At 42.4% G+C, this 18,300-nt stretch overlaps 1 protein-coding gene across 1 annotated transcript in view; it reads right to left on the bottom strand.

Annotated features, from left to right (window-relative positions):
* Positions 1–18,300, bottom strand: part of nyap2a (neuronal tyrosine-phosphorylated phosphoinositide-3-kinase adaptor 2a) — a 176,016-nt gene that overhangs the window by 70,234 nt on the left and 87,482 nt on the right. The window contains exon 3 of the mRNA XM_078564137.1: positions 15,279–15,736. Within this exon, the coding sequence (XP_078420263.1) occupies positions 15,279–15,736 (458 nt within the window). The remainder of the gene's footprint in view (positions 1–15,278; positions 15,737–18,300) is intronic.

The following is an 18,300-nucleotide window of genomic DNA, read 5'->3' as shown; positions in this document are numbered from 1 at the left end:
GTCCACGTCACACATGGAACAATACGGTTCTTATTATAATCATTTTATTTGCAGTATAATCATTTTTGAATGATAAAGGTATAAGAAATTGTGGGGAAGAGGCTACAAAAATACTAGTCCATATTGGATCGGGTTGGACACACTAGACCAAAAAATAGACCAGCTTAGAAATAGTAAAGTGTGAGTCCGTACATGACTGTGAAAGGAACTGAAAATTATAATGTTCTTAGAAAGCTACAGTATACACACTGGGGATTGCCTTTCTCTCCTGTTTTCTTAATGGAATTTGCTGTTATGCAAAAGTTGAGTAATTCACCCTGATGTCATTGTAGAGCTATATGTAGACAATAGAGGTACCTCATCAATTTGATATTATCAGGCTGATTGTAGTCAACTGGCTTATTTCATCTAGATGGCACTAAAGGGCTAAGCATAGGCACTTTAAACACTGCATCTGGTGATGAAAGGATGAAGCATCTCAATCAGTTTTGTTATAAATAAAACAGAAAATACTTGAAATACTCAGTAGGTCTGGCAACATCTGTGGAATAAGAAACAGAGTTAATGTTTCAGGTTGATGAACTTTCATCAGAATTAGGAAACATTAGGAATGTAATAGGTTTTAAGAAGATCAAATGAGGAAGGGTGGAAAAAGAACACGTGTCTCATTAATACTCACTTATGCTCTGCCCACAAACTCTTTTGTCTTTTATTGCCTCCTGTCTTCTATAATATTCTTGGCCTCATTGTGCTAACACAGAACATTTGCAGTGTGCTGAGGTAAGGAAAACATTAACTTTATTGTGAAACATCGTATGGTAGCTTAATCTTGCCAATGAGGCCTACAAGAGAGAGCAAGATCATGTGACATTGAATCACTTCCTGAGATGTCTACTGTATCTCATTAGCATATCACATGGTTAGAATTAACTCCTTATACTACATCTCCCCAAATCTCTGATTCTCCCCATTGTACATCTCCCCAAACTCTCTGACTTCCATTTCTTTTTTATAAGGATAAACACCATGGTGGTTTCACTAGTCTACCCGAATGGGTCCTCTGTTTCTTTGTAGGAGATTGGGGATTTGAGTCCTGCAGGTGATCTCTCAGATTCTGCTGAGCAAAAGGGAAATTTATAGATGTCTCAGGTTCACCAGTCAGGTAGTCATCTGGATTGGTAAATGAATGCAACATCCCTGGTCTGTTCAATTTGGTAGATAACTGCATCGACAGTGTGGAAGATTACTTCTGTGTGACAACTAGTGCATGTTTGTTCTGTCTCACCGTACCATAATCTGTTTGGATGAGGTAGGAGCGTGGATCTGGTGTCTGTTCAACCATTTATCCATAGCGAGCTTGGTCTTGGTTCCAAACTGGTTCTCCTGGTTGGATATCTACCAGGTTGTGTGCTTTGTGACATTTTTCATAGTTCCACATCTGGCTGGAATGATACACATCCTCCTTCTCCCTCACTTTTTCCAAGTCATCAGCTTGTACACATGGCACCAGTATGTGTGGAAGAATAGGGAGTTGAGTTCTCAGTCTTCTTCCCATTAGAGGTTCACATGGTACCAAAACAATTTGGAGTAAAGTTGAATGCTAGCTCAAAGTGCAAGTTGGATATCATTGTTCTTCTTCAGCAATGCTTTCACTGTATGCATTCCTGTTTCAGCTTCACTGTTGATTTGAGTGTATCTTGGTGAATTGGTAATATGGACATATCCATATGATGCCATGAACTCTTTGAAGTATTCATTGGCAAACTGTGCTCCATTGTCTGAGATTACAAGGTCTGGGATTCCATGTGTTGCAAAAATCTCCTTTAATGATGTAATTACTACTTCAGAATTGTGACCCTGCAGTTGTTTGACTCTTATCCATCTGGAATCGTAGTAAACTATGATTAAGAACATCTTACCTTTGTGTTTGTGTCCATTCCAAGACATTCCCATGGTATTGTTAGGAAGGAAGATGAGATTAGCTGTTCTCTTGTCTCCTGATGATGAATAGCACAGGCATTCCAGTTTGATATCATTTCTTTCAATAACTTTGAGAGACCTGGCCACCAAACAGAACATCCTGCTCTGTCATTGCAGCATATCAAGGCTCAGAACTCTCGGAATGACCAATCTCATCATAAATCATAAATGAGTAAATTATCAACTACACTGAGGTATCCCCTCTGTTGATAGTACTGTCTGAGAATGGAAGAGTGTGGCATGTAAGCTGCCCAGCTTTTGATACAGTACTCTCTGACCTAAACGCATTCTTCATCAGATTTCTGTGCATCTCTGATTTCATTCAGTTGCTGAGTTGTTGCTGGTAGATTTGTGGTTTTTTTTGATGTAAAGGTTTCTGCCTCTTCAATGAGGGCTACATCACTTTGTTCAGGCCTTGCCACTGGGCTCCGGGATAAAGCATCTGCTGTAGTCCGCTGCTCTCCCAGAACACACTCTGTCTTTGAAGCCTCATCATCATCGGTATGAATCATTGTACTTGTGGAAATATTTTTGCTAATTTCTTAGAATTTAAGAGTGTCACTAAGGATTTGTGGTCTGTCTCTACCTTGAAGTGGAAACCAAGAACATAATATGCAAACTTTTCGCAAGCCCTTGTAGCAGCTAATGCTTCTTCGTCTATCACTGGATATCTCTGTTCAGTCTCTGTCAGTGAACAGGACGCGCAGCAAACTGGTCAATGCTTTCCATCCATTTGTGTCTGAAAGAGCACAGCTCCCAAATCTGTAGAACATGCACCTGCAGCAATGATAGAGGGTAGCTCTGGGTCATAGGGAGCTAAAATATCAGGTGATATCAGCAACTCTTTGATTTTCTCAAAAGACCTCTGCTTTGCTTCCTCCCAGCACCATGTATTGGCTTGTCATAACAGTGGTGGGCCTTTGGCAAGAACTAGGTTGGGCAAGAACTTTCCAACTTGGATAAAAGCAAAATACTGCGGATGCTGGAAATCTGAAACAAAAACAGAAGATGCTGGAAAAACTCAGCTGGCCTAACAGCATCTATGGAGAGAAAGACAGAGTTAACGTTTCAAATCCAATGGCTCTTCTGCTCTGAAGAAGAGTCATACAGATTTGAAACATTAACTCTGTCTTTCTCTCATTGATGCTGTTAGACCTGGTGTGTTTTCCCAGCATTTTCTGTTTTTGTTTCAACTTTCCAACTTGGTTTACCATACCCATGAATCTCTGGAGCTCAGTCACATTGGGAGGATCTGGAAACTCCTTGATTGCTCTTGTCTTCTGTGGATCAACTCTGACACTGGATGCCTCCACAACATGTCCAAGGAACTTGAGAGTCAGCTGCAAGAATTTGCATTTGTTGTTCAGTGGAAGTCCTGCTTTTTGTAGGTGTTGTAGCATAGCTCGGACTCTAGTGTAATTTTCTGTCCGAGTGGATCCATGGATCAGAACATCATCCACGTGACATACAACTCCATCCAGTCCTTCCAGGATACTTGACATTGTCCTTTGGAAGATTTCTGGTGCTGATGTAATGTAAAATTTGTTGTAACAAACCATCCTGCCCCCCCACCCCCCCTCCCCCACCGAACAGTATAATGTGGGTTATAAGGAACTTGGACTATTCATTGAGGGGTAGTTGCTAAAAACCACTATTTGCATATAGCTGAAGATGGAGCTCTTTCCCAATTTTGTTAAGCTCTAGTCCACAGACTTTGCATTCAACCGCTTTGTTTATTTGGTAAGATCTATGCAAATTCTAATAGATCTGTTGGGTTTTGGCACTGGGATCATCCCCAAGCACCAGCTTGTTGGCTCTGTCAGAGGTGAAATAATCCATTTGCTTCAAAAATGAGACAATTTCCTTCTTTACCTTTGGTAAGAGTGGATAAGGAATTTTTTTTGGATGTAAACAGACATACTGGCTTCATTTCAGGATGAAGGGTGATGTGGTATGCTGTCTTAGGTTTTCTAAGTCCTATGAAGAGCTGTGGAAATTCAGTTCTGATGTTTATAGGCTGATCTTCTTGACTTTCTAGTTCCTCTACTCTGCAGATCAGATATAAGTTGGTACAGGTTTTCCTGCTTAAGAGTGAACAACTCTGGTTCAGTATTACATTTAGGTTTTCAGTGATTTTTCTTTCTATATTGAAGGGTTGCATTCAGTTGTCCTGTGATACCTCCTGGACCATGTCGTTCTTTGCATGATGGCTGAAGAGAACTTTTCTCCAACCACGGTTCAGCATCAGAAAAGAACCAAAACTGCTGCACCTGTATCTAATTTAAAGTATGTCTTATTTCACTCTACGCGGGTACCAGTAGTCCAGTAGCTTCTGCATGGTTCCTGAATTTCCCCATGGAAAAGCATCTCAATATCATTGATATCTTCTATTTCATGGATCTTATCACTGTTCGAAGGGTTTTCTATTTGCTTATTCTGTAGACATCTCTTGCTATGGCACACAGCCTGAAAGTGACTCTTCTTTCTGCAAAAATGGCATTCAGCCTCTTTGGCAGGACAAATTTCACACCTATGTTTTTTCCCGCCACACTGATTACAGTTAGCTGGGGTGGCTAATGGACACCCTTCCTGCCACCCAGCTTTTGGCTGGCCACCTCCCAGATTTCAAATTTAACATTCTCCACTGAATCAGTCCTTTTTGGAATGTGGCTCTCCCTGGTCTCCCTGAATCACCGATGGATTTTGCTTCCTGGCCTCAGCTTGTCTGCTCTGTTGAATTGTTTTTGTTAAGATTAAATCATCTCTCAACTATAAGTGGTCAGACGATGCTTCATCTCAGACTCTGACTACAATTCTGTCCCTGATTAGTTTGTTTTCTAAGCTGTCATATTCATAGTCCTTCACAAGTCTCTATAGGTCATTGATAAATGTATCAATAATTTTCCCTTGTCTTTGGGTACACTTGGTAAATTTAGTCCACTTGATAATGGTATTCTTTCACAGACTGAAGTAGGCTTCTATCACTTCATCATACTTAGTTTTTTTCTTCATCAATCCTTTGCCTGACTAGGTTATCGTCAGCACAGCCACCCATCGCATATGTTAGCGTACTGCCCTGCTCACTGCTCAGCTTCACAGTGAGGTCCCATGCAGTGCAATATCGGGTAAATCTTCAGCACAAGTGCAGCCATGCTTCTGCTTGGTTGGGGCCTGCGACCTGGTCGAAGCTTTGCAGTATTGGCAGAGACTTTTCCATGCTTGTGCCTTCACTCAGTGCCAAGATATAATATTCTTGGTCTTGCTGTGGTAACACAGAATATTTAAGGAGTTTGCTGACATGAGGAAAACATTAACTTTATCGAGAAACAACTTACTGCATCTCCATTTTGCCATGAGGTCTACAAGAGAGAGCATGAGTCATTGCATCGCTTCCTGTGATGATGTATACTTTGTCTCATATCACACAGTTAGAATTAATGCCTTATATCTTCCACCCTATTATGGGAACATAGGGACATAGGACTCAGGGGCAGGATTAGACCATTTGGCCCTTTGAGTCTGCTTTGCCATTCAATGCCTAATCATGGCTGGCCTGGTTGTGGCCTTAACTCCCCTTTCCTGCTTCCTCCCATAATCTTTGACTCCCTTGTCTATAAAAAACTCAGCCTCGAATAAATTCAATGACCCAGCTTCCACTGCTTTCTGGGGAAGAGAATTCCACATATAACGACAATCTGAGAGCAAAAAAATTCTCTTCTCCATCTTAAAAGGGAGACCTCTTATTCTTAAACTGTGTCCCCTAGTTCTAGCCTACTGCACCAGGAAACATCCTCCTGGTATCTACCTATCAAGTCCTTTCATCTTTTTTCCCACGAACCCTTAAAACCTATTACATTTCTAGCTTTTCCCAGTATTGATGAAAGGTCATTGACCTGAAGCATTGGGCAGAATTTAATGTTCCCCCTGGAGGCAGGGTTTGGTGGTGGGTGGGCCTCATGATTGGGCATGAAGATGCAGAGTGGAGAACCAACCTTCCTGACTCATCATGATTTAATCCAGAATGAGAAGGCTCAAAAATGGCCTTTCCACCTGGAGGCCAATTGAGGACCTTAAGTGGCACTGGTATTAAACCAGGCAGGAACAGAGCGATCCAGAGTAAGGGACCTTTTGACCTTTAATCAACCCCTCCTGCACCCCTTGTTAGGGCCAGACTCACCTGCTTCCTGCAGCTCCATCGTCGATCCATGGTATAGGCCAGACTGCAGTAATGGCAGTGGCCATTGCTCCTGGTGGTGCTGCCAGTACTGGAGAGCTGCCAGCTGCTGGCAGCTTCTGGTGGGGGGTGGGGGTTGGCGGCATGTTTGGGGCATCTGCCTTGCACCAGGATTTCTGGGGGGGGAAATACCCCTCACAGAAGCCAGGAAGCCTGATGGCAGGTGGGTAAGTGTCCGATTGGTACTTAATGCCACTGGGCCCTCCGAAAAATGGCTGCAGTGGGGCTGCCATCGGTTTTTCCCCATGCCGTGACTATAAAATTCCACCCAGATTCTCTCTGCACAGATACAGCCAGACTTGCTGGGTATTTCCAGCAATTTCTGCTTCTGTTTCAGATTCCTAGCACTGTGGTATCGTCTACTTGCCATAAAGTTGTCCCACAGAAACCACACACATGTTCAGTTCTCAATGAAAGATGGTTATGCGTTTAAAGCATGGATACAGGCTGTGGATTCGCTGCGTGACTAGTTTTTCACGTAACATTTGAAAAGTGGCTGGGAATCTGCTTTTAGATGCTACTCCTCATCACTACGGTGACATACAGGGGGGAAAAAAAACTTAGGGGCCACTAGCAGCATATAAGGCCTGTTGGTGTATTTTATCCAGCTGTGCAGTGCATTGGTGATGAAAGTACTTCACCCAGCTGGTACTATAGTGTTGCAAATAGATGACATGTCTGACTCAGCTGGCACATTAGGGCTTAGACAGTTTTATTTGGAAGCTCCATGATTTAAAGTTACAAATTCATATTCAAATAATTTGTATGGGTTTCACCAATTTAGGCAGTACCTGTATCATCCACCTCTGTCTCTGCAATTAACTCCCACAGGCACATGAAATAAGGACCTATATTCTTGTAAATATGTGTTATGAATCCATGAAATGGTTCCTAATACCAGCTGTCAAAACCCAAGCCAGCCATTTTTTGTCAACATATATTTAAAAATAATCTACGGACTTGATTTTAGAATTTTATTGGAAGTACCGTCACTGAACATTGAGAGAGCTTATGATGTCATGTGAGCCCCTCAAACTGTTACTGCTTTGGCGTTTTCGAAAAGGATCTTACTTAAATAAATGGAATAATACCTGTTTGTAAAAACAGCAAAAAAAAAAGTCACATAAATCGATTAGACAATGATCTGCTATCATTTATAAGCTACTGTTTTGAAGCACGCCTGAATCTAGGTGTAAATCTCTCATAACTGACATCTATTATTTGTATGTTGCCTTTGTGGAACACGTAAGTTATTTAAATGCACAATATGAACAATCATGATAGGCTTTTCCAGCATAGTTATGATGTACGTATGACAGATTAAAACTGACATTTTTGAACAACAACTTCAATAAACCAAGAGAAGGGAATAATTTCTCCCGGAGGTGAATGTGTCTTGTAGATTATGTCAAAGCATTTAAGAATTTTCTCATTTCCAATACAGCCTTGAAATTGAATTATGCAACCGAAAAGCATGCCTTTGTCTTATTCGGTCATTATCATCTATCTCCATTGCCTTTGTGCAGATGCTATTATTTTGATTGTTTCTACTTTTAGAGGCTTTCTCTGTGAATCAGCCATTGATTTTCTCGAGATCAATTGCACTTGGTGCTGTCCCACAGCTTTTAAAATCAGCGTGTCTTGAGAAGAACCACAATCCCTCCCATAGTAAAGAAAAGGTCAATTTAAAAATATGTCTGTTATAAGTTAAGCAGTGAAGCCTGACAATGTTTAATGTGAAACCGCAGAATTTTAAAAAATGAAGACGATTCTGACCTGATCATGCCCCATGCATCCTTTAATGGAATCGTATTTTAAAATTAACAAGTTGAATGCATTCATTGGCGTTCCCATGTAACAAGTATGAGGTCACAGTGGACATTCTGACTGCTATTACACATGCTGGCCATAGCATTTGATGCTGTTTGAATGGATAGTTGTGCAGAATTAATTAGAACAGCAGCTCAAAAATTTTTCTGATTGAGCTTAATAGAAAAGCTGCAGGAGGATATCTCTAAATGCCATGTTCATAGAGGGAAGACATCAGGGTGTATGTACATCTGCAGAGTAAGAATGACAGCCAATGCATAGTGATGGCACTCATGAGTTGTACTTAACCTCATGAATGAGGATATGAGGATGCCTGCTAGATCCACAACTTGATGGCACTGAAATTATTCTGTGGAATACTAGTGTCCAAAGGCTTAATAGATCCACTTGAAGTTTTTTCCTCCCTTTTATCAGTATAGGAATTGGGGGTCATTTTAATCCACCCATGCGGGCAGAAGAGGGTCTGGGGAGTTAAACTGGCAAAGATTTAACCCTGAATCCAACCCACAAAGCACTTACTTCAATTTTAAACATTTCATGGGGACGTCAGAGTAATCTGCTATGGAGAAATGGGCCTGTCATTATAATATGTAATGGAGCTCCGCTCCAGATATTTTGGTAGCAATTTAAATTTATTGCTGGTTAGCCTGTCTTCCCACGATTCAGGAAACCCAGTAGCTATAGGGATGCAGGAATAGCTAGAGCCAGCAGCCAGTACTTTTTATAGCATGGCTCATGGGAGGAGAAGGAATGCTTCTCCCAAGTTCCTCAAATAAATCTCCTGCCGCAGTTGACTGGACACCACCACCCCTAACTTGCAATTTCTCGGTCACCCCTCCCATCTGATTGCCAGTCCGACTCCCTCCACTCAACGCACGATCTTTCCTAGTTGCTGGAGGCCATCCGAAATGTTCCTGACTATAACATTCTGCCATTGGCTTTCCCACCCAACAGTTGGTCAGCCTGACAATCTGGCTGGCTGCTGGGTGGGAAACAGAACAGAAGCACAATAATAAGGTCCTGCGGTTAAGTTTGGTTAAATTTCTTTTATAATTTGATTCTTACACCGGAGTGTTGTTTAGATTACAAAAGATTGCAGCAATCTTTTGATTCTAATTTTCATCTGGTCGTATTTGATAGAAGTACCATTATCGTGAGGCAGCATTACATGATCATCTTCATAATCCATCTTTTCACTCTCACCTGATGGAGACAGTTCTGTGGTTCACAAAATGTCGATTTAATGATAGCTTCAAAACTATGTGTATGATGTCTAAGACCTGCTCACTCTGCTAAACAAATTGAGATTGTGGACTTGATCTTTCCGATGTATTGTAAAATCACATGCAATGAATAATGGGAACTATGATGCAACTCATTCACCTTAAGCCATTGTGATTGTCTCCTGATCTTAAAACGGCACTGTCTCTTAAAGATATTCACTCTTTCTAAAAACTATTTAAAATGCTTAGAAAGAAATTCTGGTCTCACTCACGTGTGAGCTTTGACAGGTAATTAGATCATAGATATCATTACAACTGCCTCCCATTCCCATCTCCATCTGATTGCCACAGATCCAGTCAGAAATCAGTAGTCAGGGTCAGGAAGACTGAACAATTCTCCCCTCTCCATGTCAGGAGCATGGTGATTAATTATAACATGACCCAGGCTGATTTCAGCTAAATCAGCACAGAACAAGCAAAAAAAAACCTGGGAGTTTCCTGGTATGCTGCATAAAAATCACTGAGCCATCAAAGGAGCCATTTTAACATTTGATATTATTCAATTACAAATCCATTACTGCCCATGCAACGATTTATAAAAGTTTCCAGTATTCCCAGTTGAATGCCACTCAGCTGACCACTCAATGTAACAGAAGGAATATTCAAAGTGTAACAATCTTTAGATATTTGCAGTACAGTATTCATTTTTGAGTAAGTGAATGGGCAAGGCTGGACTGGAGGCATTAAAATAATGTGGACTTGCAGTTTACAAAACAATGTCATAGCGAGTGATAGAAGCAATAGGAAACATATATTAAAGCTATTTTATATCTCCGACGGAAATATTTTCTTTAATCATTAAAGATTTTTTGCCCTATAAATCCCAATTACACTGGTTTACAGTATTAATATTGAGCCACTGTCCAGACCTTACAATTTCTATATCTACCATTTTTGGTCTCATACAGACTGGGACAGCATATAAAACACATTGATCTTCAGCAAAACAGTTAATAATTTGCATAAAGGACATACCCAGAACTTAAATGAATGATTGTGGATAGAACTTCCTTGGGTGGACAGGGAGCTATCCCTGGACATGAAGGGGGACACAGGTAAAAGTGTTGCCCATGTACCCACCCTGCCTTTCTGGAGTTTGAAGGACTTGGCACAATAGAGCAGGCACCTAGTGGAACCTTCTGCAGCCCATCCCGCACAATAGAAATCAAACTTCCCGCCCTCTCTGATACAGAAATTGGATGGCCTCTATCAAACTGTGACAGGTACAAATTGCTGTGCCACGAAGTAAGAGTGAAAACCAGTCGCAACAGTACAGAACGTTTGCCAGAAACAGAAAGTACCCATTTCTTCGCCTGTCCTTCTAAAACAGCACATCTTCTGACTTGCCATGAACAAGCTAACAGGTGGCCCACTCGATGCACAGAAAATAGCAAAGAGCTGAACATAGTCTGGGCCTGGGAAGCTACAAGAGCTTGTCAGTAAGCATGAATGAAAGTGGAACCAACCCATTGAGCTACTACAGCTGATTATACTTGAATAAAGGCTGAAATTAATAATTCAGTTACTAGAATTCAATAATAACCAATTATCCAAAAAGTAGGAAATGGGCACCTTCTCCTTTACACTTGTTTTTTTTTTAACTTCCCAGTACTTAAGATTTTGATTGAACTGGTTGACATTGGCACATTTTTATCAGAGTCACAGCCCCAGGCATGATCTGCTACAATTCACTGTTTTAAGCTTAATTTAAACAATTAATTTTATTTCCATCAACAGAGAATTATAATAAAAGTAATGGTGGCCATGAAACTATCATCGATTGCTGTAAAAACTCATCTGGTTCAACAATGCCCTTTAGGGAAGGAAATCTGACATCCTTGTGACTCCACATGTGACTCCAGACCTTCAGAAATGTGGTTGACTTTTAAACGCCCTCTGAAATGGCCTAGCAAGCCATTCAGTTCAAGGATAATTAGGGATGGGCAACAAATGCTGGCCTTGCCAACGATGCTCACAACCCATGAAGGAATAAATTTAAAAAACCCATAGAATTATATTAGGCAACAGTACAAGGTCAAAAAACCAAGGGTGGAATTTTCCATTCTGAGACTAAGTGCAGTGGCAGGTGGGAAAGTCAACGTGATTCCCGCTGGGTGGGTTTTCACACCCAACTTTCTGCTTTTCAGCTCATTAATTATAGATCAGTGAGGAGCTCATCGAATCTTGTGGCGGGACAGGCAGTGATTCACCCATCCTGCTGTTACCTCATGGGGTTGATGCCATATTTATAAGACACCCACGCAGACATTCATTCACTGCAGGCTGTAGCATAAGGGTCTGGTACATCAAGAGTTAATGTGGAATTAAGTACAGTACTGCCCACACAGTGATGTAAGAGAACCCATAACCCACACCTATCGGGGTCAGTATAGTGCTGGACAGAGTCGTGTGTAGAAGCAAGCAAGGAGACAGCTCCTAGCTTGGACCTTTATTGTACCTATGTATATAGTTTTTAGTAATTAATAAATATTTACTGTTGAACTATCTAAGACTACAAATATCTTAATAAGACCTACCAAATTACACTCAACACCTTACGACACAGGCCAGGTGTGGACTGAGTGTCTATATTAGCATGCCGACCCAGGATACAAAGCTGTCTGTTCCATGGTTCAGCCAGGCTTCCCTGGGGATTCTCCTTCAGGAAAGATGGGATGTCTTCTTTCCTCAGGATGGGAGCAGGAGGTCCCCGCATCTGACCACAATGGCCTGGGAGGAGGTCACCAGGGAGGTCAGCACCCCTGGCACTTAAAAAAAGACCGTCCTGCAGTGCTGGAAATGAATCTGATGTGCTCCACCAGGGTAAGTGGAACTTCTACTCAATCCAAACTCACACTCTCATAAGGGCACCAGGTAGTCTACGGGTTAGAGTCCACAGGGATGTCATACATTACCAGCAGATGGGGCATCAGCACTGAATGTCTGCCAGCCACATTAAGCTCTCCATCTCATGTAAAACCCTGCACAAACAGCATCTTAAATCCCTTGCTGTGGAGGGCTCAGCACGCATAGCAGGCACACATACTCATGAACTGCTCTTTCATGCGTAGTGCTGACAGTCAATCCATTTGTCTTTATGCAGGACAAGATCACCCATAATCAATGGGAGAGAGTGAAAACTGGAGGAGGGCCCCAGTGCTCAGGACATTCTCACCCCATGAGGAACAGGTGGCAGAGCTCGCTGGCAAGGACAGACTTCATTCCTGACTGGAAGGCGAGATCAGCCTCCCCCAACAAGCCTGTGAGAGTCCATCAAGTAAACATCGGCCACATGCAGACAATGTGAGTGACGTATAGTGTAGGCGCCTGCCTAGTCAATCTTTAATTATCTCTTTTCTCTATTCCAGCCACCAGCAAGAAAAGGCAGAGGAAGAGTTTGAGCAAGTTCATCAGCCCCAGCCTCCAGACCACCTCAGATCGGGATGTCGAGGAACCATCGGATGAAGATCTGTCACTGTGTTCACCTGCATCCTCCACCAGCGCAGACACAAGTACCTTGGTGGGTCCTCATTCTAGAATAGGCTCGGGGTCACAATCTGGTGATCACCTCACGGAGGTGAGGCGGAAGTAGTGACAGCCGAGGTCTCTGATGCTCAGAGGGCTTCTGAAAACCAGGCCCCTGCAGAGTCCGAGTCTGACTGCAAGCATGGTGCCTTGAACGCCATGATTATTACACTGGAGGTGTGTAGGGCCCATGCTGCCTCTGCCATTGACTCTTGGACTCTGCATCTATTCTGACATGCCTCTGTAAGGATCAGGTACCAATTAAGACACTAGGCACTGCAGCACCTAAAATTATGGATTGTCATCTGAATGCACACCATTAGTAGAGGAGCCAAGCTCGTTCATTGTGCATGAGACCCTCGAGTCCAGTACTCAGCTGAGCCATGCTCTCATGGTTTCAGCAGGACAGTTTTAGGGTGCCCCTAAAATTGGCCAAGATTTGCTGAGCTGAATTCCTCCTCTGCGCCCTGAGACCCCCATCTCCCCGATCAACTTTTTTCTAGCTTGTTTCTCAAACTGCATCATTTTAAGGTGAGCTCAAAATGGTGCTGCTGACATTCCTCTGGGGGACCAGCTTCCAGAGTCTCCCTATCAGCCACCAAGACCCTCCCATCCTCCTCCATACTCACTGCCTCCTAATTCCCCTTCCTCCTATCACTCTCCAGCCTTCCTGTTACCCTTAAGTCCATCATTATCCATGCAAATATTCGCCCCTGAACCCTTTAATGTTGATGTCCCCGTGCACTTTGTCGACTTGCCCCCTCCCCTTCTTGAGGCCACATGCACTCTGACTGTCTGCGACCTCCCCCTCATGAGACCATCCAATCCACCACCCCGTAACTTTTCAGCTACTGACTTACAGGATATAGATGCCTCCCCCACCCCCATCTGCCTCACTCTACCATGGCTCTAACCTCCAGGACCAAATTCCTTAGGTGACTGACCACGCCCTGCACACCATACTTTGCACCATTGCCACAGCACAGAGAGGCCTTTCCCCACACAAGACTGGGACCAAGACATGCCTGCACAGCTCAAGGACAGTCTTTTCAATATGCCCCCGACAGCGTGGCCTCAGCCTCAGGGCATTCTCAGACTCTTCCTTGGACAGTCTTATAACTCTTACTCCAGGACATTCTTTCACTGCACTCTGTTCATTGACCACCCACTAGTCCTGCCTCTGTCTTCCCACTTCCCTCCTGTGCTCCACAACATACCCCCAAGTTTTGCCTCCATTTCCCCCCTCCCCTCTGGTATTGCCTCCCGTGTCCTGCTTTGGCGCAGCTTGTGAATCAGGCACACAAAATCTAGCAGCAGCGCTTTTAAAGCTGGGCAAAAACAGCATCTACCAACCTCGAAGTCGTTGATGAATTGAAGCTTGCCAGGTGCATGTCACTTGTATACAATAGGGAAACAGATCATTCTAATTATCCATTGGCAGGGCTCTTAATTTGGAGGGGGGAACAGAATTCCGGTGAGGTGGTCTTTTACGAGCATTCATGAATGGAAATGTGGCTCCTGCCATAACTCAGTGGGCAACATGACCCACCTTTAACCCGCCGTCAAAGTCAGGAGATCAAAATTCCAAACTAATTTCCCCAGGGCGGAAAACTGACTTTTTCTATCGTGCCGTATTTAGTGCCCTCACCCACCACTGGCAGGAGCGGAAAGTTCTGTCCCAAATGCCTCTGAGTCTTGTACGCTGGTGTCTCAGAGGGGACGCATTACCCTGCACTTTAATAGCAAGACTGCCCATTGATTTTAACAATGAACACGTATTTTCACTTGCATTAATTAGACTAGGTTCTGTCTACAAAGACCCTGCATTACATCAACAGCATGGTTTCTGAATGACTGACTAATCTGTTATAAAAAATATTGGATTGTGGCTCAATGATGTTTGAAGCAAAATCTCTTAGAAATCATGAATAAAAGAGGAAGTATGTCACAAACTAAGTCCAAGCGCCTATCTCAAGTTATGAAAGAGCAGGTGCTGGAAGAATAAGCAATGATGATAGGATAATGAGGAAATAGGACTGTGAATTGACCAGAAAGCCATTCCAAAAAATATTCAGGAGGATAACTTGTAGCAATATCCCACCAAATGCCAAAAATGGCCTATAGTGAGCCTGGAAGGAACATAGGAACTAGCATGTGCTATTTAGCTCCTCAAACCTATTCCACTATTCAATTAGGTCATGGCTAATTTGCATCTCAACTCCATTTACCCAACATTGTAACCTATCAATTAATAACCTTATATAACAGAAAGTTTAACATCATGCCCTCTTTGACGTCAGTGGAAATAAAAATGGGGAGAGATGTAAAACAAGTTGCTGATTCGCCATCACCTGTTTTATGCTACCGCAAAAAGCCAAAATTGTACCCACATCATTTTAATAATCTGGAGCGTAGGATTCGCTCACCTGCGTTTTTGTCATGCTCTTTCAACGCTGTCCCAGTTGCCATTGGTGTCCCTCCTATTCCAGCCATTGCTGATATTCCTCCTGATCCTGGCGTTCCTTCTGTTCCTGGTGTCCCAGCTGCTTCTGGTGCCCCTCCTGCTCCTGGTGCCCATCCTATTCCGACTGGTGTCCCTCCTGTTCCTGATGTCGCTGCGAGCCCAACATTCACAGTTTCTGCCGAGATACTCAGCTTTGTGCTTGGATCTCGCTTGGGTTTCGGAGGCGGCTGTTTGCGCGCACAGGCATGACTTTCATCATCGCCACCCCCCACAGAATGAAGCGACTGCGACCTTACTGAAAAGCCACTGGCACAAGGATGTGGCAGGCGGTCTTGAGGAGCGGGCAGTGTCATGAATCCCATACGAAAGTGTTTTCCCATGCAAGTGCTTTCGCTTCCTTTTCCAACCTCTCCACCTAATCTGGAAGGGAAACAACAAAAGGTGGTGACAATGCAGAAGATGAGTTTTCACTCCATTTTTTTCAGCCTTTTGCAATGAAAATCAATTTTATCACTTCCCTGTTATGTGAAAAATTGTTTTGTCACTGATCACTTTCCAATATGAATCTTTTCAAGACCAGGTAATATTTTTGGTGGAAAAGGGTGTCAATCATATCAGGACATTAGAACTTCAAAATAGGAGTGAGAAAGGCTTATTTAACCATCTAACTCATTCTGTCAACCAGATAGATGTTCAGGATAACCATAGGCTATTTTCACCTCCCTTGCCAGTTGTGCCCACATTCTGAGAATGAATTAAAAAATGCTGCTTTGTAACAGCGCTTGAGGTGCTGCTTAAGAGAGAATTACAGTTAATCACCATGTGAATTACTGCTCTTGTGCTTAGCACCATGAACTTTAATTATTGACATTTGGGGACATCAGAAAACCCCCATTGTCTTGCTGCCGACATTGTTTGTTGGTACACTAACATGTAGTGCACTGTACCAGAAGACATTACATTCGCAAATGTCATTCAAGTAATCAAGCAAACTAACCAATCTTTGTTGCATTAGCTTTCAACAAGTCTGTTTGAAGTGATTGACTGGGTCACGTACTGTAAATACAGATGAATTACAAAATAAACAGCTGCTGATAGAAGATGGAAGACACACGGGTCAATGCAAAAGTATAACAGGAACAGAAATGAAGAAGTTGAATCTGGACAGGGGTCCAATCAAACCAATACCATCAGGCTTGGATTGGTGTGAGTGAATGTCTGGAGGCTCTTTGCTATTGGGTGAACCTGAGAATTCCCAATAGGAACTTGAAAGTTGGATGAACAGCTATGTGTGTGTATGTGTGTTTTTGTGCATGTGTGTTCACATATGTGTGTATGTATGCGGAGTTGCATTTAGCAATTCAGACTGATTCCATGCCCCTTATAGAGTCTGGTGATTTTTCTTCCATTCAATTCAAATGCAAGGACAATCAGAGACATCCCTGTGCAATTGATCCTCCCCAACAGACTACTTTCTGTGCGACCCAGGTGATGCTTAACACTGAGACAGTAAAGGTGAAAATCTAACGTCAAATGTATTGCCAACAGCAATTTCTATGGTTATATCTTCAAGACAGAATGTAACAGCAATAAATTATGTTTGTGTGAGTGTCAAAAAGTAAAGTACCCACAGGAGACTGATAAATTATCTAGCATGTGGTGCTGTTTATCTGTTCCGTAGTGCATGTTATTACTTTGTGCTCTCTATGTGACCGCAATTCATCACCTAATTATAGTCCATTTCCCAAATAGCCTTAGTCTAAACATGTCCAGCATAACTATTAGGATATTTAAAGAACTTAAACTTGGACATACCGATCACATGATAGCCATATATTACTCTCCTCATGCTAAAATGGATCACAACTTCAAACAATGATCCCTTTAAAAAGTTGTTTTCTTCTTAACAGTGAACAGGCATGTGAAGATTTATGTTATGTAACAGAGGCTTATTTCATGGACATATGATTTACATTGACTTTGACTTTGTATCCTGCCCTTTCCCTCAGTTGTAAAGCCCCACTAATTGTAAAGTACCTGAAGGCTAAACTCAAGGATGAGAGAACAGAAGGCACAACTTCCTGAAATGGGTCTCAAATGTGAGTGCCTTCATCAAGTATCAGGCTAGGATTGTTTTTAAATTCTTCAGCTTCTAATAAAGGGTGGAATATGCAAATTATATTGCATTAAACCATAGCTTTATGATCAAAACGAAATTTCACATTTTTAATGGACTAGAATTGGAAATGGAAAATAAACAACATATTTCAAGGGGCAACGTGTACATCATCCAAGCAAATAATGAAACTGGCAATATGCACCCTTGCGGTTACTGTTGGGTTTTAAGTGGTTGAAGGTTATAGAGCAGAATTTGAGCTGAATTATTAATGACAAGTGGCATTAATGTTTTAAAAATCACTAAATTTATCGCCTTTCACAATATCTGTCAAAGATGTGAGATTAAACAGGGCCAGTTCCCTCCCCCAATCTCCTTCCACCTCCACCCTCCCACACGCAACATGATGTCAGAGAGCTAATTAAATGGATATATTTAAATTCCTAAACAAAAACAAAAACAGAATTACCTGGAAAAACTCAGCAGGTCAGGCAGCATCGGTGGAGAAGAAAAGAGTTGACGTTTAGGGTCCAATGACCCTTCAACAGAACTGAGTGTAGTTAGGAGAGGGGTGAAATATAAGCTGGTTTATGGTGGGGGGTGGGGTGGGGGGAGAGAAGTTGAGGGTGGGGTGGTTGTAGGGACAAACAAGCAGTGATAGGAGCAGAGAATTAAAAGATGTCACAGACAAAAGGATCAAAGAGGTGTTGAAGGTGGTGATATTATCTAAGAGAATGTGCTAATTAAGAATGGATGGCAGGACACTCAAGGTACAGCTCTAGTGGGATTGGGGTGGAAAGATTGACAAGGTATTAGTTGTAGATTTAAAAATAATGGAAATAGGTGGGACAAGAAAAATCTATATAAA

The sequence above is a fragment of the Cetorhinus maximus genome, chromosome 19, assembly GCF_964194155.1.
Source record: "Cetorhinus maximus chromosome 19, sCetMax3.hap1.1, whole genome shotgun sequence".
NCBI lineage: Eukaryota > Metazoa > Chordata > Chondrichthyes > Lamniformes > Cetorhinidae > Cetorhinus > Cetorhinus maximus.
The sequence above is the reverse complement of the archived record's forward strand: the minus strand, read 5'-3'. Positions and strand labels throughout refer to the sequence as shown.